The sequence below is a fragment of the Colius striatus genome, chromosome 1 (genome assembly GCF_028858725.1).
Source record: "Colius striatus isolate bColStr4 chromosome 1, bColStr4.1.hap1, whole genome shotgun sequence".
Taxonomy (NCBI): Eukaryota; Metazoa; Chordata; class Aves; order Coliiformes; family Coliidae; genus Colius; species Colius striatus.
In genome coordinates this window covers 124,821,737-124,838,543 of record NC_084759.1, presented here as the reverse complement: position 1 = coordinate 124,838,543, position 16,807 = coordinate 124,821,737, and the positions used below count along the sequence as shown (strand labels likewise).

The following is a 16,807-nucleotide window of genomic DNA, read 5'->3' as shown; positions in this document are numbered from 1 at the left end:
AGACCCATTACGTATTCCCAACTCTTCCACTTGCCCAGGCACAGCATTTAATACAACACAGCAAAAGCTTATGAGTAGTTGCTTAACATTAATCAATAAAATATGGTTAGATTAAAAAGAAATTATATGAGTAAAGAAGTATCAGAGATGCAACACATATGAGTCAGAACTTTTAATTGGTTAGGAAAAACATGGACTCCTACATGGCATCACTAGTTATTAACTAACACTAAGATAAACTGGCACTAATTTATCTATTTATGTGGATAGAAATTACACAAATGCAGAGCTTTAAAATTATTAATACAATTAAAGCACCCTGGCCAGCATCCAGATTGCTTTCCTCTTACCTTAAACTTATTGTTAACACAAAGATTATCCTGGGAACTATAGGCCTGTCAGACTCACCTCAGTGTAGGGGAAGGTTCTGGAACAGATCATCCTGAGTGCCATCCCGAGGCACATACCAAATAACCAAGGGTTCAGGCCCAGTCAACGTGGCTTCATGAAAGGCAAGTCCTGCTTGAGCAGTCTGATCTCCTTCTATGACAAGATGACCCGCTTAGTGGATGAGGGAAAGGCTGTGGATGTGGCCTTCCTGGACTTCGGTAAGGATTTTGACAGTCTTCCACAGCATCCCTCTGGAGAAACTGGCTGCCCATGGCTTGGATAGACCTAGTCTGAGATGGGTGGAAAACTGGCTGGATGGCCAAGCCCAGAGAGTCCTAAATGGTGTTAAAGCCAGCTGGCAGCCAGTCACCAGTAGTGTTCCCCAGGGCTCAGTGCTGGGGCCTGTTTTGTTTAACATCTTTACCACTGACCTCAATGAGGGGACTAAATGCACCTCCAGTGAATTTGCTGATGACACCAAGCTGGGTGGAAGCATAGATCTGCTTGAGGGCAGGAAGGGTCTTCAGAGGGACCTGGACAGGCTGGAGCAATGGGCTGAGGCCAATTGTCTGAGGTTCCACAGGGCAAAGTGTCAGATCCTGCACTTGGGCCACAATAACCCCATGCAACGCTACAGGCTTAGGGTAGAGTGGCTGGAAGGCTGTCTGGCAGAAAAGGATCTGGGAGTGTTAACTGACAGCCAGTTGAACATGAGCCAGCAGTGTGCCCAGGTGGCCAAGGGCATCCTAGCTTGTATCAGAAACAGTTTAACCAGGAGGGCAAAGAAAGTGATTGTCCCCCTGTACTGGTGAGGCTGCTCCTCGAGTACTATGTCCAGTTTTGGGCATTCATACTCATTGCATTACATATCTGAATTACCAGTGAATATTCTTTGTATGTCTCCATAAAAACTTTGTCTCTCTGAGGTGGGTTCCTTGAACTCTAAGAATTTCTAAGTTTTGAGTGGACAGGCAGTGGTGGAGCTTGCTTCCTGTCAGTCATCTCAAAGAAGCATCCAGCTAGAACTATATATTCTAAATTCCTCCAACATCTGCTCTGTAAGTGGGCTTTCATTTCATCAGTGGTGCAGAGTAGCATTCACACCACAAAATACTCCAAAATACCAGATCACTTTTTTCATGGCATGAGACAGCCAAAGCAATTTATGCAGAGGACTGCTGCTAATTCCAGAAATGACGAGGTCTGGCACAAGCAGCTGACTATACTTGCTGATCCATCTCTGTACCCAGATATCTAAATGCCTATTCAGGACTAATATTTTGCTTCAACTAATAAGACTGACAACAATTGATTGCATCTCAAGCCACTAATTTCAGTTTGCACCAGAAAAATGCCTATTCTTCCAAGGAAAGGATTGCATGAAGGAAGGTTGCTAGCATACAGAGATTAGCATTTTCTTTCCAGATGAAGCAGAACTAACATAGGGAAGTTAGTTCATCTTCCTTTCTGATTACAAAAGCACAAACTTTAAATGTACTATATGGCAAGCATGAAATCAGATCAAAGTTTTGCCTCAAGTATTCTGATGTATTCGGTTTTGAGAATTCTGGCTTCCACATGTCCAACACTTCTGTATCGTATTTGTTTCCACATAGTAAGGAGTTCATACAAAATGTCAAAAAGGGTCTGCTTTTATTCCCACTTGGCTTGATCAGCCTTCATGAGCTTTTAACATCACAACGTTGGTGAGACAATGAAACACACAAACATCTGGGTCTATGGGAATTTGACCTCAAAGTATGAGAGTGCAGATTTTTTTCATATTCTCTCAGCACTTTTTTAATCTCAGTCTGAGACATTCTTTGTTTTCCCAGGAGCTAGCCAGCCCAGGGAACATTGGCAGAGTACTCTGAGATCAGGCAGATTGTGGAAGGTGCATTGTGACGTTAAAGATTTTGTTAGTCGTTCCACAGTGAAATCATTTTAGCTCTGCACTGGAATCCTTAAGTGAACAAGAGGAGAAAAGATTGCCCTAGAAAAATGACAGTTTTAGAAGGCCCAGCAAGAGAGATACCTTTCTTATCTAATTACTTCGTGCATTAATCATGGGAGTTAACAGGGCAGATGCTATGCCTACGAAAGGGGCAGTAACTTCAGTATTATCTGTAACTCGTAGAAGAGCTATATATTCCTAAGAAATTCACAGCTATAGAGAATAGTTCGACAATTGCAGCTATGTAAGGAAATACTCAGTGCTACATATTGCTATAGGTGACATTTTCATAAGCTATATAAAAATGAAAAACTTCCCAGAGGGCACAATTTTTCCACTGTATCGGCTAGTTAATAAAATATATTATCTCTTTGTAAAAACTTTGCTTGTAAAATTAAAGCTTTGTTTACTATGTATTTCTTAAGCCTTGAAGAACCTCTTTGCATGGTTCTCTCACAGGAACATTTTGCAGTAGTGCACACTGGGAGCCTAAATGGTGTGGTTTGTGGCTTATTTACTCAGCTATGAGTAAGTTACCAGTACTGAAAGGTACCTGTGTTGATACCTAAGCCTTAGGAGCAGATCTCTTGAGCATTTCCCAATACAGTAATTCTCCAAAGAATTTGCAACAGTATGGGTATTAACCTAAATATTAAGGCCTAATTCCAAAGCACAATATTACACAAAGCACAAGAATTCTGTCTTTATTTATACGCAAGAAGAAAGGATAGGATTTGGAAACTACATGCTCTGTTGTGCTGGATCAGGCTGTCCCTGTTCTAGGACAGGCTAAAACCCCGGTCAGCACTGGGATAAAAATAAAACTGATGTGCAGCACAGGCAATCCAACAAAGCAATTCAAGTGTTTGATATGTTACAGTTTAGTGTCTTCCTTGTAGACCATACAAGCAGAAGTCGCTTTTCTGCACAGTGGCATCATCTGATGTTTGCTTTAATTTCTGGAAGATTGGGAGAGTGCGGTTCAGATGCTCTCACATCTGGTTCGCGCGAGAGAAACCAGCAGGGATCCTGACTCACCAGAGCTGCTAAATTTCTTCTTAAAGTCTAGCTCAGCGCCTGGAAGTGAAACCATGGGCTGGGGCAGCTGTGGCGCTGAGAAAGGCGGAAGGAGCAAAGCAGCAGCAGGGCGGCAGGCAGCGAATTCGGCCCGCGGCGGGCGGGCGCTCGGCTAGGGTCTGCCATAAGGCAGCGGGAGGGGGCCAGGGGAAACCCCCCCCCCCAAAGCGTTCTTCTTCGTGACCGCTGGCAGGTAGAGAAATAAACTCATCCTTCCCCACAGAGCCGGAGGGGACGTGCAGGAGGTAGCATCCCGAGGCTCCCACCACTAGCCCAGCAAGCCTTATCTGCCGGTGGTGTCCGCCTGCCACCCCCCCGCCCTTACCTCATTGCCACATTCCCCAGCGAGTGAGCTCAGCTGTTCGCGCAGCCTCTCTCCTTTTATGGTCAAACAACTTTGCCTGGGCGAGGCTTTTTTTCGTGAGTTGGGAGGAAGCGTCTGGACTCAATAGCTCCCCCGTTTTTCATTTCTGCTGACTTTCCCGGCAGGCTGAGGCAGCCAGCCGTGCAGGGCATAGCAGGCCGGCCCTGGCCTTACATTTCCAGCCCCGTGGTGGCCTTTCCCACTCCCCGCTTGTCGAGGCCCCAAAGGTGAGTCTCTTCTCATGGCCTAGGGAAAAAGGTGGGGTTTTTGTGCAGCGCGGGGGCTGGCGCTGGGGGTGCGGGTTTTCTCCCGCCGGGACGGTTCCTCGCTTCGTACAAAGTCGCTCCTGCCCTTGCGCCTGACTTAGGGCTGCGTCTTGTGGGTTTTAGTGGTTTTTTTGTCAGTAGTGATGGTGGTGTTGTTTTTGATTGGTTTTTTTTTTTTCCTTGCCGCAAAAGGGATGTTTGTGTGTGTTTATTTGGCGAGTTTCCTTCGGTCTCGGTGAAATGAAGGTAGCTAAGCGCCCCATATAGCTCCGGCCGTGAGGCAGAGAGAAGGGGTGTTCCCTGGCTTTACTAGGGACAAGGTCTCTTTTGTGTGTGCGCGGATGAGTGAGACACCTATTGAGCCTTTTTCCAGATGTGCTCGAGAGCGAGGAATCTGGGGCTCTTTGTGCTTGAAGTTTGTCTCAGTTGTGAGTTCCTGGCTTTCTGGGAGTACTCTGACAAAAACGAAGACGTGAGTGCTTGTAAGGTCGTAGAACTTCCTAATGTTTTAAATATATTTGCATAGCTTTTTAGAGATTTTTTTAATCTATTTCTTTTCCTCCCTGTACAGAGGAGGAGGCAAGCCAAGCAGATGCGGGAGAAGTTTGTAGCTCTGAATGCCCCCCTCCCCCAGCCCGGTTGTTTTAAGGCTCTACCTTGCAGTTTGCATAGCTAATAGGACTTTGCTCTCTTTGAAGCTTTATAACTTTGGGCTGAGCTGGGAGAACTTTCTGGAATTAAGTCTGTATGAGAAAATGAAAATAAGCAGATCTTCTAAATCTGTTTAATCCGTTCAATTTACATTTAAATTCTGTTTGTTTGTTGTAGTTCTTCTTCTGACCCACTTGGGTTGGGACGAGGTTGGCAAATGAAGTACGGAAGTTGTGGGTCAGACCACAGTGCTGGGTTAGCTTCTACAGGGGCTTCCTGTGTGGCTGCACTTAAGCTGCTTTTTACCAACAGAGGTGAAAAATAGCACTCGGTTCTCAACTTCCTCAGATTCCTCCGCCTTTCACTATCCCAGGAATGAAGCTAAGCTTTTCAAAGCGATGTTTTGGGGTCAAAGAACTATCTGGGTGCATAAGAGGTGGCAGACCCACCAATGTGACCTTCTGGGAGGTAACTGCTACTGACAGAGATGTTGCTTGGTTCTGTCCTCCTCCTTGCTCTTGGTTAGAGAAGCAGTTTATGAGGCAACTAAGGATCCTGACTGTATCCTTTGGGGACATCTTTCTTCATAGTTTCACTTGAGTCATCTGAAATGGTGTTACGACACGCAAAAAAATCTCTCCCCTGGGGGAAAATGTGAGGATGAGAAGGATTTGAGATGAGGTCTGCTAGTGTGACGGTCCCTGTCCAATACTTTTTACAGTTATCACCCAGGACTCGCATAAGATGTGTGTTTCTGGTAAGGCTTAGCTGGTACTGTCAGTGCTGCAGGTCCAGGGTGGTGACTCTCCACAAGGCCAGCCTGTTTGGTCTGTGTGTGGGTGGACCGATAAACAGAAGTAAGGACAAGTGTGGGCAGTTGCTGGATGGAGGCAGCTCTGAGCAGAAAGTGCCTCAGGCACGACATAGCCTACCAGGAAATGAGCTGCTCTGGGTTGAGGCAGATAGCAGCTGTGGGTAGCAAAACCAGCACTTTTTTTTGGTGAAGCCACGGATGTCCCAAGACTGTCTCAGTGTAGACTAACCCCAGTACAGATTATGACCGACTAGATGATCTCTAAAGGTCCCTTCCAACCCCTATCATTCTAAGATTCTATGATCAGCAGCGATATTGTCATTGTGGTGTTGTCTACCAGAATGTTGTCAGTTCTGGTAGAACTACTACCACTTGGTTCGTTTCACCATAGTGAGTGAAATAGTGGTATGTGAGGAAGAAGCCGCTAAAGAAGGGCTGGAGGTCTTAAAAATGTAAAAGATCGTTCCTGTACCTTGGTGGAAAGCTGTGGACTGAAGAGAGTTGGTTCCAACACTGGTCTGACTCCTGCAAGTCTGCAGGATTGAGGACAGGCCTTGCAAATTACTCATCTGTGGTGGCCTTTTCCCATGCTGGATCATGTGAGAGATGCTCAGCACAGCTTGATGGCCCCTGCTTAACTGTTGCACACACTTCCTCCTTTTGGAAACCCCAGAAGAGTTTGTAAAGTGCATGCAACTCCATAGCCCTGCACAAAGGGAATGAAAAGTGGTGGCAGCATGAACTTAGTATTTATCTATGTCATCACATGCTTGTGACCTGGAGAAGTTGTTACAGGTTGTTGCTGTACCTTGCCATCCTCGCTGAACTGTGGGAGCGCTTAAAACGGGGCAGGCAGGTCTTATCTGCCAAGGGTGAGTGCAGAGTGGGTGGATTGTTTGTGGTACCAGGGCTCTCTGTCCCGGCAGCTGTTATTGTCTGTGAAAGAGAGGCCGGCAGTGTGGAGGGGCACTGATTTGAACGTGCCAACTTGAAATGCTGGCACGGGGCCCCCGTTCTGACGGAAGCGCTATTGTTCTGGGGTGTCAGGAGGACTACGAGCATGCCAGACTTTAGGACAAAGCATCTGGCATCTTGGAGATGTCTAGCATGGATGAGATTTCTGGCCTGGATTGCAGGACTGAGGGCACCTGAGACCTGCAGACCGAAGTCGGTGGGGCTGTCCTCTGGCTGCGCGGGTCCGGCGGTGGTAATGAGTGCGTGGGGAGGGTTGGTGTGCCCGCCTGCTACAAGTGGGTTTCGTGGCCCGCTCCGGCGTTGCGCGTGGCTAACAGCAGCCGCAGGATGGCTAACAGCAGCCGCAGGATGGCTAACAGCAGCCGCAGGATGGCTACGGGCCGCGGCAGCGCTGCTTTGACGCCCTGGCAGCCCCGGGGCGCCGGCAGGGACATGGCGGGGGGCGGGCGGCAGCCGGGGGTAGCTTCCTGCCGGGGGCGGGGCGGGCGCTGGCGCGGCGGCGCGGGGCGGCGGCAGCCGCTGGCGCCTTCGCCGGGACCGGGAAGGGAGGGAGGGAGAGCAGAGGCGACGTTCGGAGAGCCGGCGGCTCTGCTAGGTGAGAGGACCTCCTCGGCTTGCCCGATTGTGCTGTCCACGTCCCTCCAGCTTGCGGAGGTCTGGAGGTAAAGGGTGCGGGATTCAGGGGCTGGGGCTGTCGCCGATGCTGTCACAGACTGCGCTGAAGAGGAACCACCCGGCGTTATGGAGTGAATGGGGCAGAGGACACGCTATGGCTGGCTCCATGGAGTGCGGGGGCTTGATGGCATGCTGGGCCAGTGTCCCAGGCTGTCTTCTTCAGCATGTGTGCATGCAGGGCTCTGTGCAAGAAGCTGTTTGCAGTTAATGCCATACTGAGGTGAAATGGTGAAGTGTGCTGGCTCGTTTCAGCTGTCTGCAGTTTCTCTTCCTCCTTTTTCCAGTGCCGATCCTGGAAGTGCTCTTGGACGCCTCTACCTCTGGCCATGCTCAAGCTCCTATATCCTCTGTTTCACACGTTCCTCTAGTATCTGGCCCAAGGCTGACTTCATGTAGGTTTCCTCCTTCTTCTCTCCTGCCAGGTGTTGAGAAGATGGCCTCTCCAGGTGCGCCAGGGACCCGCATGACATCCACAGTCAGTATCAACATTTCTACCCCTTCTTTCTACAACCCACAGAAGAAGTTTGCACCCGTGGTTGCCCCTAAACCCAAGGTGAACCCTTTCAAGGCTGGGGGTGCATCGGACTCATCACTGCCCCCACCTCCCGGAGCTGGCACCCAGTATGCTCAGATAGGAAAAGTGGGGGAGATTCCATCAGCATCCACATCACTGCTGGCAGAAGGTAGGTGAGGGCTGCCGTGGCAGATGTGAATATGCAGTTCTGAATGTTGGGAGTGTAAGGTCTGTAGCTGATCTAAACATGAGAACAGAAACATTAACTGCTGTAAGTGATGGACATTCTCCTTAGAGGCTGGCAGGTTGCAAAACGCAATAAGACAATTGCAAAGGGCTCTCAAAGTACATGGTATCTCCATTGGGAAGGGTGGTGGGAAGGCAGTCCTGCGCTTGTGCTGATGCTGGAGGAATGCAATGGATTTTTCATAGTATTCCCTGAGTGCCTAATTGTGTAACTGCTGTCAGTTTCTGGATAGTATGTCTGAAAACAGATATGTTCCAGAGAAGTTGACCCTGATGGTGATGAATCATGCCGTTCTTCTTATTGATTCATCTCAGCTCAAATTGGTTCTCTGACAATAGAAATGCTTCTTGTGGACTCTGTAATTGCCGTCTTTGCTACTGGAGTTCGGGAGGAAGAAAAAATTGCATGAAGAAATGGTGGAAGCTATCATAAACAAGAAGTGAGACTTAGAGTTTGTGTACTTCAGGTACATTACCTGAAGTGCAAGAGCAGACAGATGGATGTTAAATTCTTTTTCAATATACAATGTGATTAGGGGATTGAATGTTGCTTGCTCCACTTCTCCTTTCCTTAAAAAGCTTATTACGGAGGAAATAATTTGATAGATTAGCAAAAGAACCACTTGTCTTAAGTTGCTCACAGTGATAGGGGAAGGCTGCCAGCAAGATGCCTGAAGTACAGATGAACAACCAAAACTCAGCCATGAGAGAAATGCATCTAATTTGATCTTTCTCTGATGCTTGGCCTCAATCCTTCCCTCTCATACACTCCCTCAACAGCTAGTAGTATAACGTAAAGCCGTAGCAATTGGTGTCTTGTCTGAAATGACAGGATGGCTAGGTTAGTGGTGTTGTAGGAATGTTATATTTAGTATTGATCATTCTATAAGTCTGATATAGTGACTTTGTGGGGAACTTTTTTTGTTTGTATGAATAATTCATAAAAGAGGTACTGAAGTGCATCTGAGTAATGTGACAGGAGATCAGGGCTTTGTTTCTTTCGTGCTTTGATAAACTGAAAGGCAAGCATATATAAACTTGATGGTGAACTTCAGTTTCAAAGAAACAATACCAGCCTAGTATTACTCCTTCTACTCTCCAAGCAGAATTTCTGTGTCGCAGGAAGGCTTGGAAGAGATGCTGCATACCAGTGCATTTTATACATTCCATAGGCTAGTGAGATTTTGGCTTTCATTTTCTGAAAGGGCAGTATCATCTCCCTTAGGTTACAGGTAAGAAATCCAACTGTTGTTGACAGACCTTATAAGGACATACAAGACCATTTGATTACTGCTGTTAAAAGTTGCACATGGAGTAACAGGAGTCAAAAATATGTTCTTTCCACCCTACTGCTCGTTGGACTTAGCTAGGAAGAGTCAGGTGTCCAGAGGAAGGAATGTAGAAGTTATCCCTTTTTGTCTTCAGTGTTGTTTGCTGCTTGGATGATAAGAGGACAACTCCTCCCATATATGATGAAGGGAAGAGGATTCACATTTGTTTTACTGTGTTGTAGTAGAAAATGTTTATTTTTGCCTGTTCCACATCTTTGGCAAAGGTGAATATGTGGCAGCAATGGGGATTCCGTCTAGGAGACTGAGACACACTGGAGTTTTTCAGCCTGCTTAAGGAAAATTTCTCATGTCCTAATCTATGTCAGGTATGGGGACATAGGTAAGGAAGGGTGTTTTATCTCAATCAGTCTCAGTGGTTCCTCATGTGCATAGGAGGTAGGTAGTCCAACTTCTGCTTTCATCCCCGAGTTGTGCCTTGTAGCATGTACCTGCCATCTGCCAGGCCCGGGCTTATTTTGCTGTAATAACACAAGCTCCTCAGGGTCCTGGGTTGTCTGCTGGCATTCCTACTAACACTGCACTGTATCCAGCAACCTGAGCCACTTACTGGCAAGAGAAGTGAATGCTGGAGACCAAAGAATGAGCGGCAGTGGCAAAGAAAGACATGTTTCCAGATCCTAAAGTAACTCTTCCCAGTGACTAATTGCTGTAGGTACCCAGGAAGGTTTATATGATGGCAAATGGCTTTGGACAAGATGAAAGCAGCCTGTGGAGTTCAGTTGTCCTTGATGAGTACTGGGGAACTACTTGCTGTATTACCTTCGGAACCCCTCCTGTGGTTTGTACTGTCTAAGAAATGATTCAAACCTGCTTTTTTTCTCATTCTTCCCCACAGAGCTGCCACTGCCGCCACCTCCTCCACCTGGCGATGAGGCAGGTTTCTCCTCAAACTGTGCTTTTCCCCCACCCCCACCACCCTTTGAAATGCCATTTCCACCAGCCCCAGAAGAAGCTTTTCCTTCTCCTCCTCCTCCTCCGCCACCGATGTTTGATGAAGAGCCTATGAGCAAGGTACCTGCCCCACAGGTGAGTAAGGTCAAGGAAAGTATAGTGCCTCTTGTGATGCTGTGTGAGTTGGGACGGCTTCTTGCTGCTCTCTGAACTCGGCAGCAGGAAACAGTGAAATATGGGAAAGCAGAAAATGCTGCCACCCCAAGGAGCAGCATAGGTTAGAGTCACTTGGCTAGGCTACAGCACTGCAGATGAAAGACCTGGGGTTCCTGGTGGATAGTGAGTGGAATGTGAGCCAGCAATGCTCCCTTGTGGCAATAAAAGCCAAGCACATGCTGGACTGGATTCGTGAGAGTGTAGTCAGCAGGACAAAGGCGGTGACTATTCCTCTCTTTGGTGCTAGTGAGGCTGCATCTTGGAGGACTGTTTCCAATTGAGCTCCCCAGTATAATAATCCCAGAGGAATACTGAACTGGATGCAATGCAGCAAAGGGTCATAGCTGTTACTGGGAGTTAGAGCACATAATGTGAGACCTGGGTTTGCTCAATGTGCAAAAAAGGAGGCCAAGGCAGGCATCTAACTGCCGTCTGCGATGTCTAAAGGAGGGCTGGATAGAAGACAGATTCTTCTTACTGGGGCACACCAAGAGAACAAGAGATAATGGACAGAAGTTGCAATAAGGGAGATTTCTCTTGGACAGAAGGAAAACCTGTTCCACTCCAGGGGTGGCTCAACACTGGTACAGGCACCCAGAGAGGCTGGGGAATCTTCATCCTCGGAGATGTTCAGAAGTCACCTGGACAAGGCCATGAGCAACCTAGTTTGGGAGTTAACACTGCTGTGAGCAGGCTGTTGGACTAGAAACCTCCAGATGTCTTCTCCCACCTAAATATGTCTCTTGAGTTTCTTTGGGCTATACGTTTTCCCACTGTTTGTAGACCTTGGAGACATTGCCCTGTTCATCCTCATCAACTTGCTGTCTGCTCAAGGCATCATGTTCTGTACCACAGTCCAAAGTATCAAAATCTATTGTAAGGGGATACACCGCTTCTCTGGCTGTTACTGTAATGTGCTCTGCTCCCTCTTTCCTCGTGGATGGTGGTATAGGTACGTGGCAAGATGAGCAGCATTGATCTTGAGATTGACTCACTATCTGTAATGTTGGATGAAATGGAGAAGAATGACCCCTTCAAATCCCGGGTGAGCTCTCCAGAGTGTTGCAGGTGGAAGGAAAGATGACTGGTTTGCTAAACAGAGGTAATGAGAAGCGTGCTACTGAAGATGAAAATGTCTGGATAAACCATAGTGTGAAAGTGTATGTGAAGGACCAGAAAGCATAGATATTCCAGCTTGTCAGGAGTGCTAAATATGTACCAGTCTGTGAACTCTTAGCATTGTGGGTCTGGGATAACTGATGGCTTACTGCTATAGATGGCATATTTTCTCTTCCACCTTACTGACAACTGCTTGTTTCTCTCTGCTGCTTCCCTTTGCAGATACCTCCAGGATCCACAGGTTCTCTGGAGAAACCAGTGACCCTAAAAGCCCCTGTGGAAATACCATCTGCACCCAGAGATACTCCCCATTCCTTTCCTTCCAAATTCACTCCAAAGCCAAGTGGAAGTTTATCTTTCAAGCCCCCTGGTGTGGATTTGACCCCTGCCCCAACCCCGTGGGCAGCCCCACAGCAACGCAAGGAGCCAGTAGCACCAGTCCCTGCACCACCCTCTCTCCCTCCTGCTCAGCCTACCCCTAAGTCCACTCCACCCCCTGTTGCTGTCTCTCCGAAGCCTGGGACCACAGTGGGTGCAAATGTTCCCACAGCTCCCTCAAATTCTACAAGATATCCTACCTCCCTTCAGACTCAGTTCACAACCCCTTCACCTTCAGGTCCTTCCTCTCTGCAACAGCCTTCCAATTTCACCTATGCCCAGCAGAAGGAAAGACCCCAAGTGCAGGAGAAGCCCTGTCCCACAGAACAACGTGCTGCTGCAAAAGACATGGTATGGAGTAGAGCCATGGCATCAGTGGTCTGGACAGGCCCAGCGGCACTGGAAGTGAAGTTAGAGAATAAGTAGGGAGGGTCTGTCCCAGGCCAGGGAAAGCACTTACCCATCTGAAAGGGAAGCATAACTGGAGGCAGTATTGGAGGGGAATAGGACTTAATGTAAAGGTGGTGAGAAGCAAGCACAGATTGTTCCCTAGAGAGAGACAGAGAGGAGAAGGTAGGGGTGAGAGAAGTAGGTTTTTTTGGGGCCAGTGTGGGAAGGAGTCTGTGTGTGTCCTTTGAGGTTGAGTGTTTCCTCTTCCTGCAGCGTAGACCCACAGGCTCCGGTGCAGATCCACCTAGGGGAAATTCCTGTCTGACCATGAAGGAGGTAAAAGAGCTGGAAATGTTGACACAGAAATTAATGAAAGATATGGAGCATCCACCCCCAGCGGAGGCTACTACTTCTGGTGCGTTCCCTCAGTGGATGGCAGTAGAACTCAGACTGCAGTGGGTTTTTCTTTCTCCTAATCCCTTCTTCCATTGACAGAGCTCTGTGGCTTCTGCCGGAAGCCTCTATCACGAACGCAGCCAGCTGTGAGGGCCCTTGACTGCCTCTTCCACGTGGAATGCTTCACCTGCTTCAAATGTGAGAAGCAGCTGCAGGGGCAGCAGTTCTACAACGTGGATGAGAAGCCCTTCTGTGAGGACTGCTATACTGTGAGTCGGTGATATGAAAGCTGCTGGAGACAGCTGACCTTGCTGTGGTTGCTCTCTGTTGCTTTCTTTTCCTCCTTCCACTTTACCTATCTCTGGTGTAGCCTCCCAGGGATGGGAAACTGGATTAATGCGCATTCCTTTGGGCTTCAGGGGACCTTGGAAAAGTGCAGTGTCTGCAAACAGACCATCACAGACCGGATGCTGAAGGCCACTGGTAACTCGTACCATCCCCAGTGCTTTACCTGTGTGATGTGCCATACTCCTCTTGAGGGGACCTCTTTTATTGTGGACCAGGCCAACCAGCCTCACTGTGTGGATGACTACCACAGGTATGGAGAGAGCACATGCATGTTGTGAGGGAATCTGCCTTCTTTCAGGCACACCTGTTCTAATTTTTCTGCAATGTGGGGTTGGCTTGCCCATGTGGTTGGTTGGATGTGAAGTGAGAAATCTGAGTCAGCGGTGTACCTCATAGCAATTAAGGTCTTTTTCCACCTAAACTTCCTTGTGATTTATTATTCCTGTGCTGCACATACTAACATACGGCAGTGAGAAATGTGCACTGAATTGTCACCATGGTGGTCATGGTCTCACCCATGTCTGTGTATGTTGCAGGAAATATGCTCCACGCTGCTCAGTCTGTAGTGAGCCTATCATGCCAGAGCCTGGGAAGGATGAGACAGTGCGTGTGGTGGCATTGGAGAAAAATTTCCACATGAAATGTTACAAGTGTGAGGTAAGGCTGGTGGCCCCACTCCTCCCATTGCTCCCATGCCCATCACCGACAACAGGAAGACACCTTTTTGTCTGTCCCAACCAAACCCTAAGTTTGTTTTGAATGAATCTGGAGCATTTTTGAAGCAGATTCAGAAAAAGATTAGACTTTCACAGACCACAAGTCCATGAGCAAGGACTATGCAGGGTTTTAGTATCCAGCATCCCTAATACAGCAGCTGTGTGTACCAGGGAAACATCTGGAATTGTAGAAGGGAGTTGCTCTTCCTTCAAAATAGTGTCCTCCGTTAGCACCATCAGAGGTAGAGCTGTGGGCTGTGAGCTGTTAACACTGACCCAGTAGGGCATTTCTTACATCCTTGCATGCATTTACCCTCCTGTGGGCTGAGCTCCCTCCATCTTTACTTTCCCTGTTTAGGACTGTGGGAAGCCCTTGTCCATTGAAGCAGATGAGAATGGATGCTTTCCGCTGGATGGACACGTGCTGTGCATCAAGTGTCACACCGTTCGTGCCAAAACAGCGCGCTGAGGAGCTCGGTGTGGGCGTGCCCTTGAGACCCCTGCACTCAATACTCTTCCCCTCCCTGCCGTTGTCCCGTCCGTCTGCCTGATGAGGCAGATTTGCTACCAATGGAGACTATGCCAGCGCAGTTCTTTACTCATGTAGGATTCACTGCTCCTAGACTTCGGTCTGCACCCTCACCAAGAAAGGACCTCTGCTCCTGTCCTCCACTTCCTGGCCAGGGGCTATGATCAAGGTGAGTGCATAGTCTGCTCCCTCAAGACCTAGGGAGAAAGGCTGGACCTCTGCAGGAATGACCCGGTGGCACGTGTGAGGAAGAGCTGAGCATTCCGTTCCACGGAGCCAACAACAGTGATTTGGCCTTAGGAAAGTGGAAGTCTCTGTCTTCAGCACCGCTTCTGTCTTTGGTTTTATTTTTATTCTTGTGCCAACTCATTACCAAGATGTCTTCCCTTGTCTCCTCACTCACTCCTGGATTCGAGTGTGGAGGCAGAACATTAACTGTTATCCTTGCTGGAAAAAGCTAGCCTACTATAGCTTTTCTGTCTCTAATGGATTTTACTGCCTGTCTTATCACCTTTTTTTTCCCCCTTAGCCAGGTTAAACTGGCAATGTTTGGAATCCTATTCTGTCCCTGACTTTGGAAGCTTTTTCTAAGAAAATAAATCTTTTTTTTTTTTCCTTCCCAAAACGAGTCATTTCCCAGTGTGGTTTCTGGACAGCCAGGCTGGGCACCAGGGTAGCAAAGCAGTCCAAAGAATGCACATTTAGAAATAAAGACCATCAGAAGGATGGGCAGCACACAGCGAGGAGATGCCTTGCTGCGTGGGTGAGGATTCAGCAGGCTCAGGAGTGTCTCAGTAGGGATTCTTTCACTGCCATCGGCAAAAGCTGCAGTGTCGTTGCGATGTGCTGTCTGGCTTTAAGCATTAGTGCACTGAGCCCCACTTCCTGGACTTAGAAGCTCTCAAACTGAACAAATCCTTCAAGTAACCAGACTGTCCAGCCACTGTTTGCATTCAATAAAATGTTGGGTTTTTTCCATTAACGTGTGTGTTCTGTTTGTTCAACTACACCTGAGAATTGTGGAGAATGTATGGTCCATGTAACCTCTAGAGATGAGAAGCCTGAAAACGGCCTTTCTTTCTCCACTTCTTGGTCTCCTTGCCAAACTGTTTCCTACTCTGCCATAAGAGGAGCTTGCATTTAAAGCAGCAGAAGACTGTGATTCAGTACAGCAAGAGTGTAGTCTGTTAGATGAGACACGGAGGGGCACATTGTTACTCTCCACTTGCAGTCATTTTGCTTGCTTTGCCTTATCTAGGGCTACTCGGTGTTTGGGCTTGATGTTTATGATTTTAAGAACAATACTGACTTGCTTGGTGCAGGTGAAACTTTTGTGGTAAGCATCAATAGTTCTACACCTCAAAGATGTTAAACCTACTTTTGTTCTGTTGTCAGTTTTGGGGAAATCTTTAATGACTCCTTGCCAATCACTCTAGTAAATGAGAGAAGCACCCTAACCCAGCTCCTCCTGGAGCTACTGGAAGAGTTCTGGCCCCAGTGTCTGGAATTGAAACCTGTACAACGGAGTCAGTAGGAAGGGCTCACTGGATCACCTTGCAGAGTAAGGAGAAGTTATTCCCTGTGAGGGGCATAGGGTGCAGGGAAAGTGCATTTGGGGGTCTGTACAACACTTGTTACAGGATATGTGGGGGCAGGTTTGAAGTCAGGAAAAGGGAGTGATCCAAGGAGCTAAAGCAGCATAGAGAAATGGGGAGGGGGGAAGGTACAGAAGGGGCTGGCTGTGTGTACGTGGTACATTTGACTAGCTGTGCCCTCTGTGTAATCAGCACAGCCTGTCCTTAAACTCTTCCTTTTTAATTTCTTGGTTTTTAACCCCTGTGTCAAGGGACTCTTCAGTGGAAGTGGAGATCTATCTGCCAACAACTGGAAATACCTGAGTGCATGCATGTTGTGCTGGGTGTTTATGTCCATGTGTAATCACTAGTAAAGTCAAGTTGGAGTAGCTGGTGAGTGAGTAGGATAAGAGACTCAGGAGCCATATGAGTTGGCATGGCTGCAAGCCTGGCTAGATGCTGGAAAGACCAGTCTGAGAGTCAGTTGCCAAAGCTCCCAGGAGCTCCAAGCCAAGCTACTCTTGGGTCTGGAAGTCAGCTACTGCTCGGCTTGGACCAGCAAGCAGAGAACAGTTTGCATCTCTGCATGAGGTGACTGGGAGATTAAGTAATCCTGGGTCCAGGTGCTGAGTAGAGCCAATGTCTAAGGCTATTTACTGGAGGGGTTGTCTGTGTGTCTCTGTGCACATGAGGGGTCTGAGTGCCCACAACTGGAGCAGGGCTGAAGACCTTGAGGACTTGTATGTCTCGGTGCTAGCAGCTAAGGAGACCAGCTAAGTCTCCCCATCATGTAGCCAGCTACTAGACAGCTGGTCTTGGGCACTGGAGGGATCCCCAGTATCTAGATAAGTAGGCAGGGATGTATTTCCTGCTACCAGGTTCATCCCGATTAGCCAGAGAAGGGGACAGGATCAGGCTGTTTGTGCTGTACTTGCATGACTGTTATTTTCTGCCTCAGGCCAGTCATATACA

General features: G+C 48.0%; 1 protein-coding gene across 2 annotated transcripts; it reads left to right on the top strand.

Moving 5' to 3' along the window:
- The first annotated feature begins 3,837 nt into the window (after nucleotides 1-3,837).
- Nucleotides 3,838-15,243, top strand: ZYX (zyxin). Of its 2 annotated transcripts, XM_062006282.1 has the most exons (10): nucleotides 3,839-4,012; nucleotides 7,589-7,849; nucleotides 10,114-10,304; nucleotides 11,338-11,430; nucleotides 11,727-12,233; nucleotides 12,546-12,687; nucleotides 12,768-12,937; nucleotides 13,088-13,266; nucleotides 13,553-13,673; nucleotides 14,091-15,243. In XM_062006282.1, exons 2-10 carry the CDS (start codon nucleotides 7,600-7,602, stop codon nucleotides 14,199-14,201), a joined length of 1,764 nt encoding a protein of 587 aa, XP_061862266.1. In that variant the 5' UTR covers nucleotides 3,839-4,012; nucleotides 7,589-7,599; the 3' UTR covers nucleotides 14,202-15,243. The 2 variants fall into 2 exon arrangements, with proteins under 2 accessions (XP_061862274.1, XP_061862266.1); XM_062006290.1 differs by lacking the exon at nucleotides 11,338-11,430 and having other exon boundaries at nucleotides 3,838-4,012.
- Nucleotides 15,244-16,807: the final 1,564 nt, after the last annotated feature.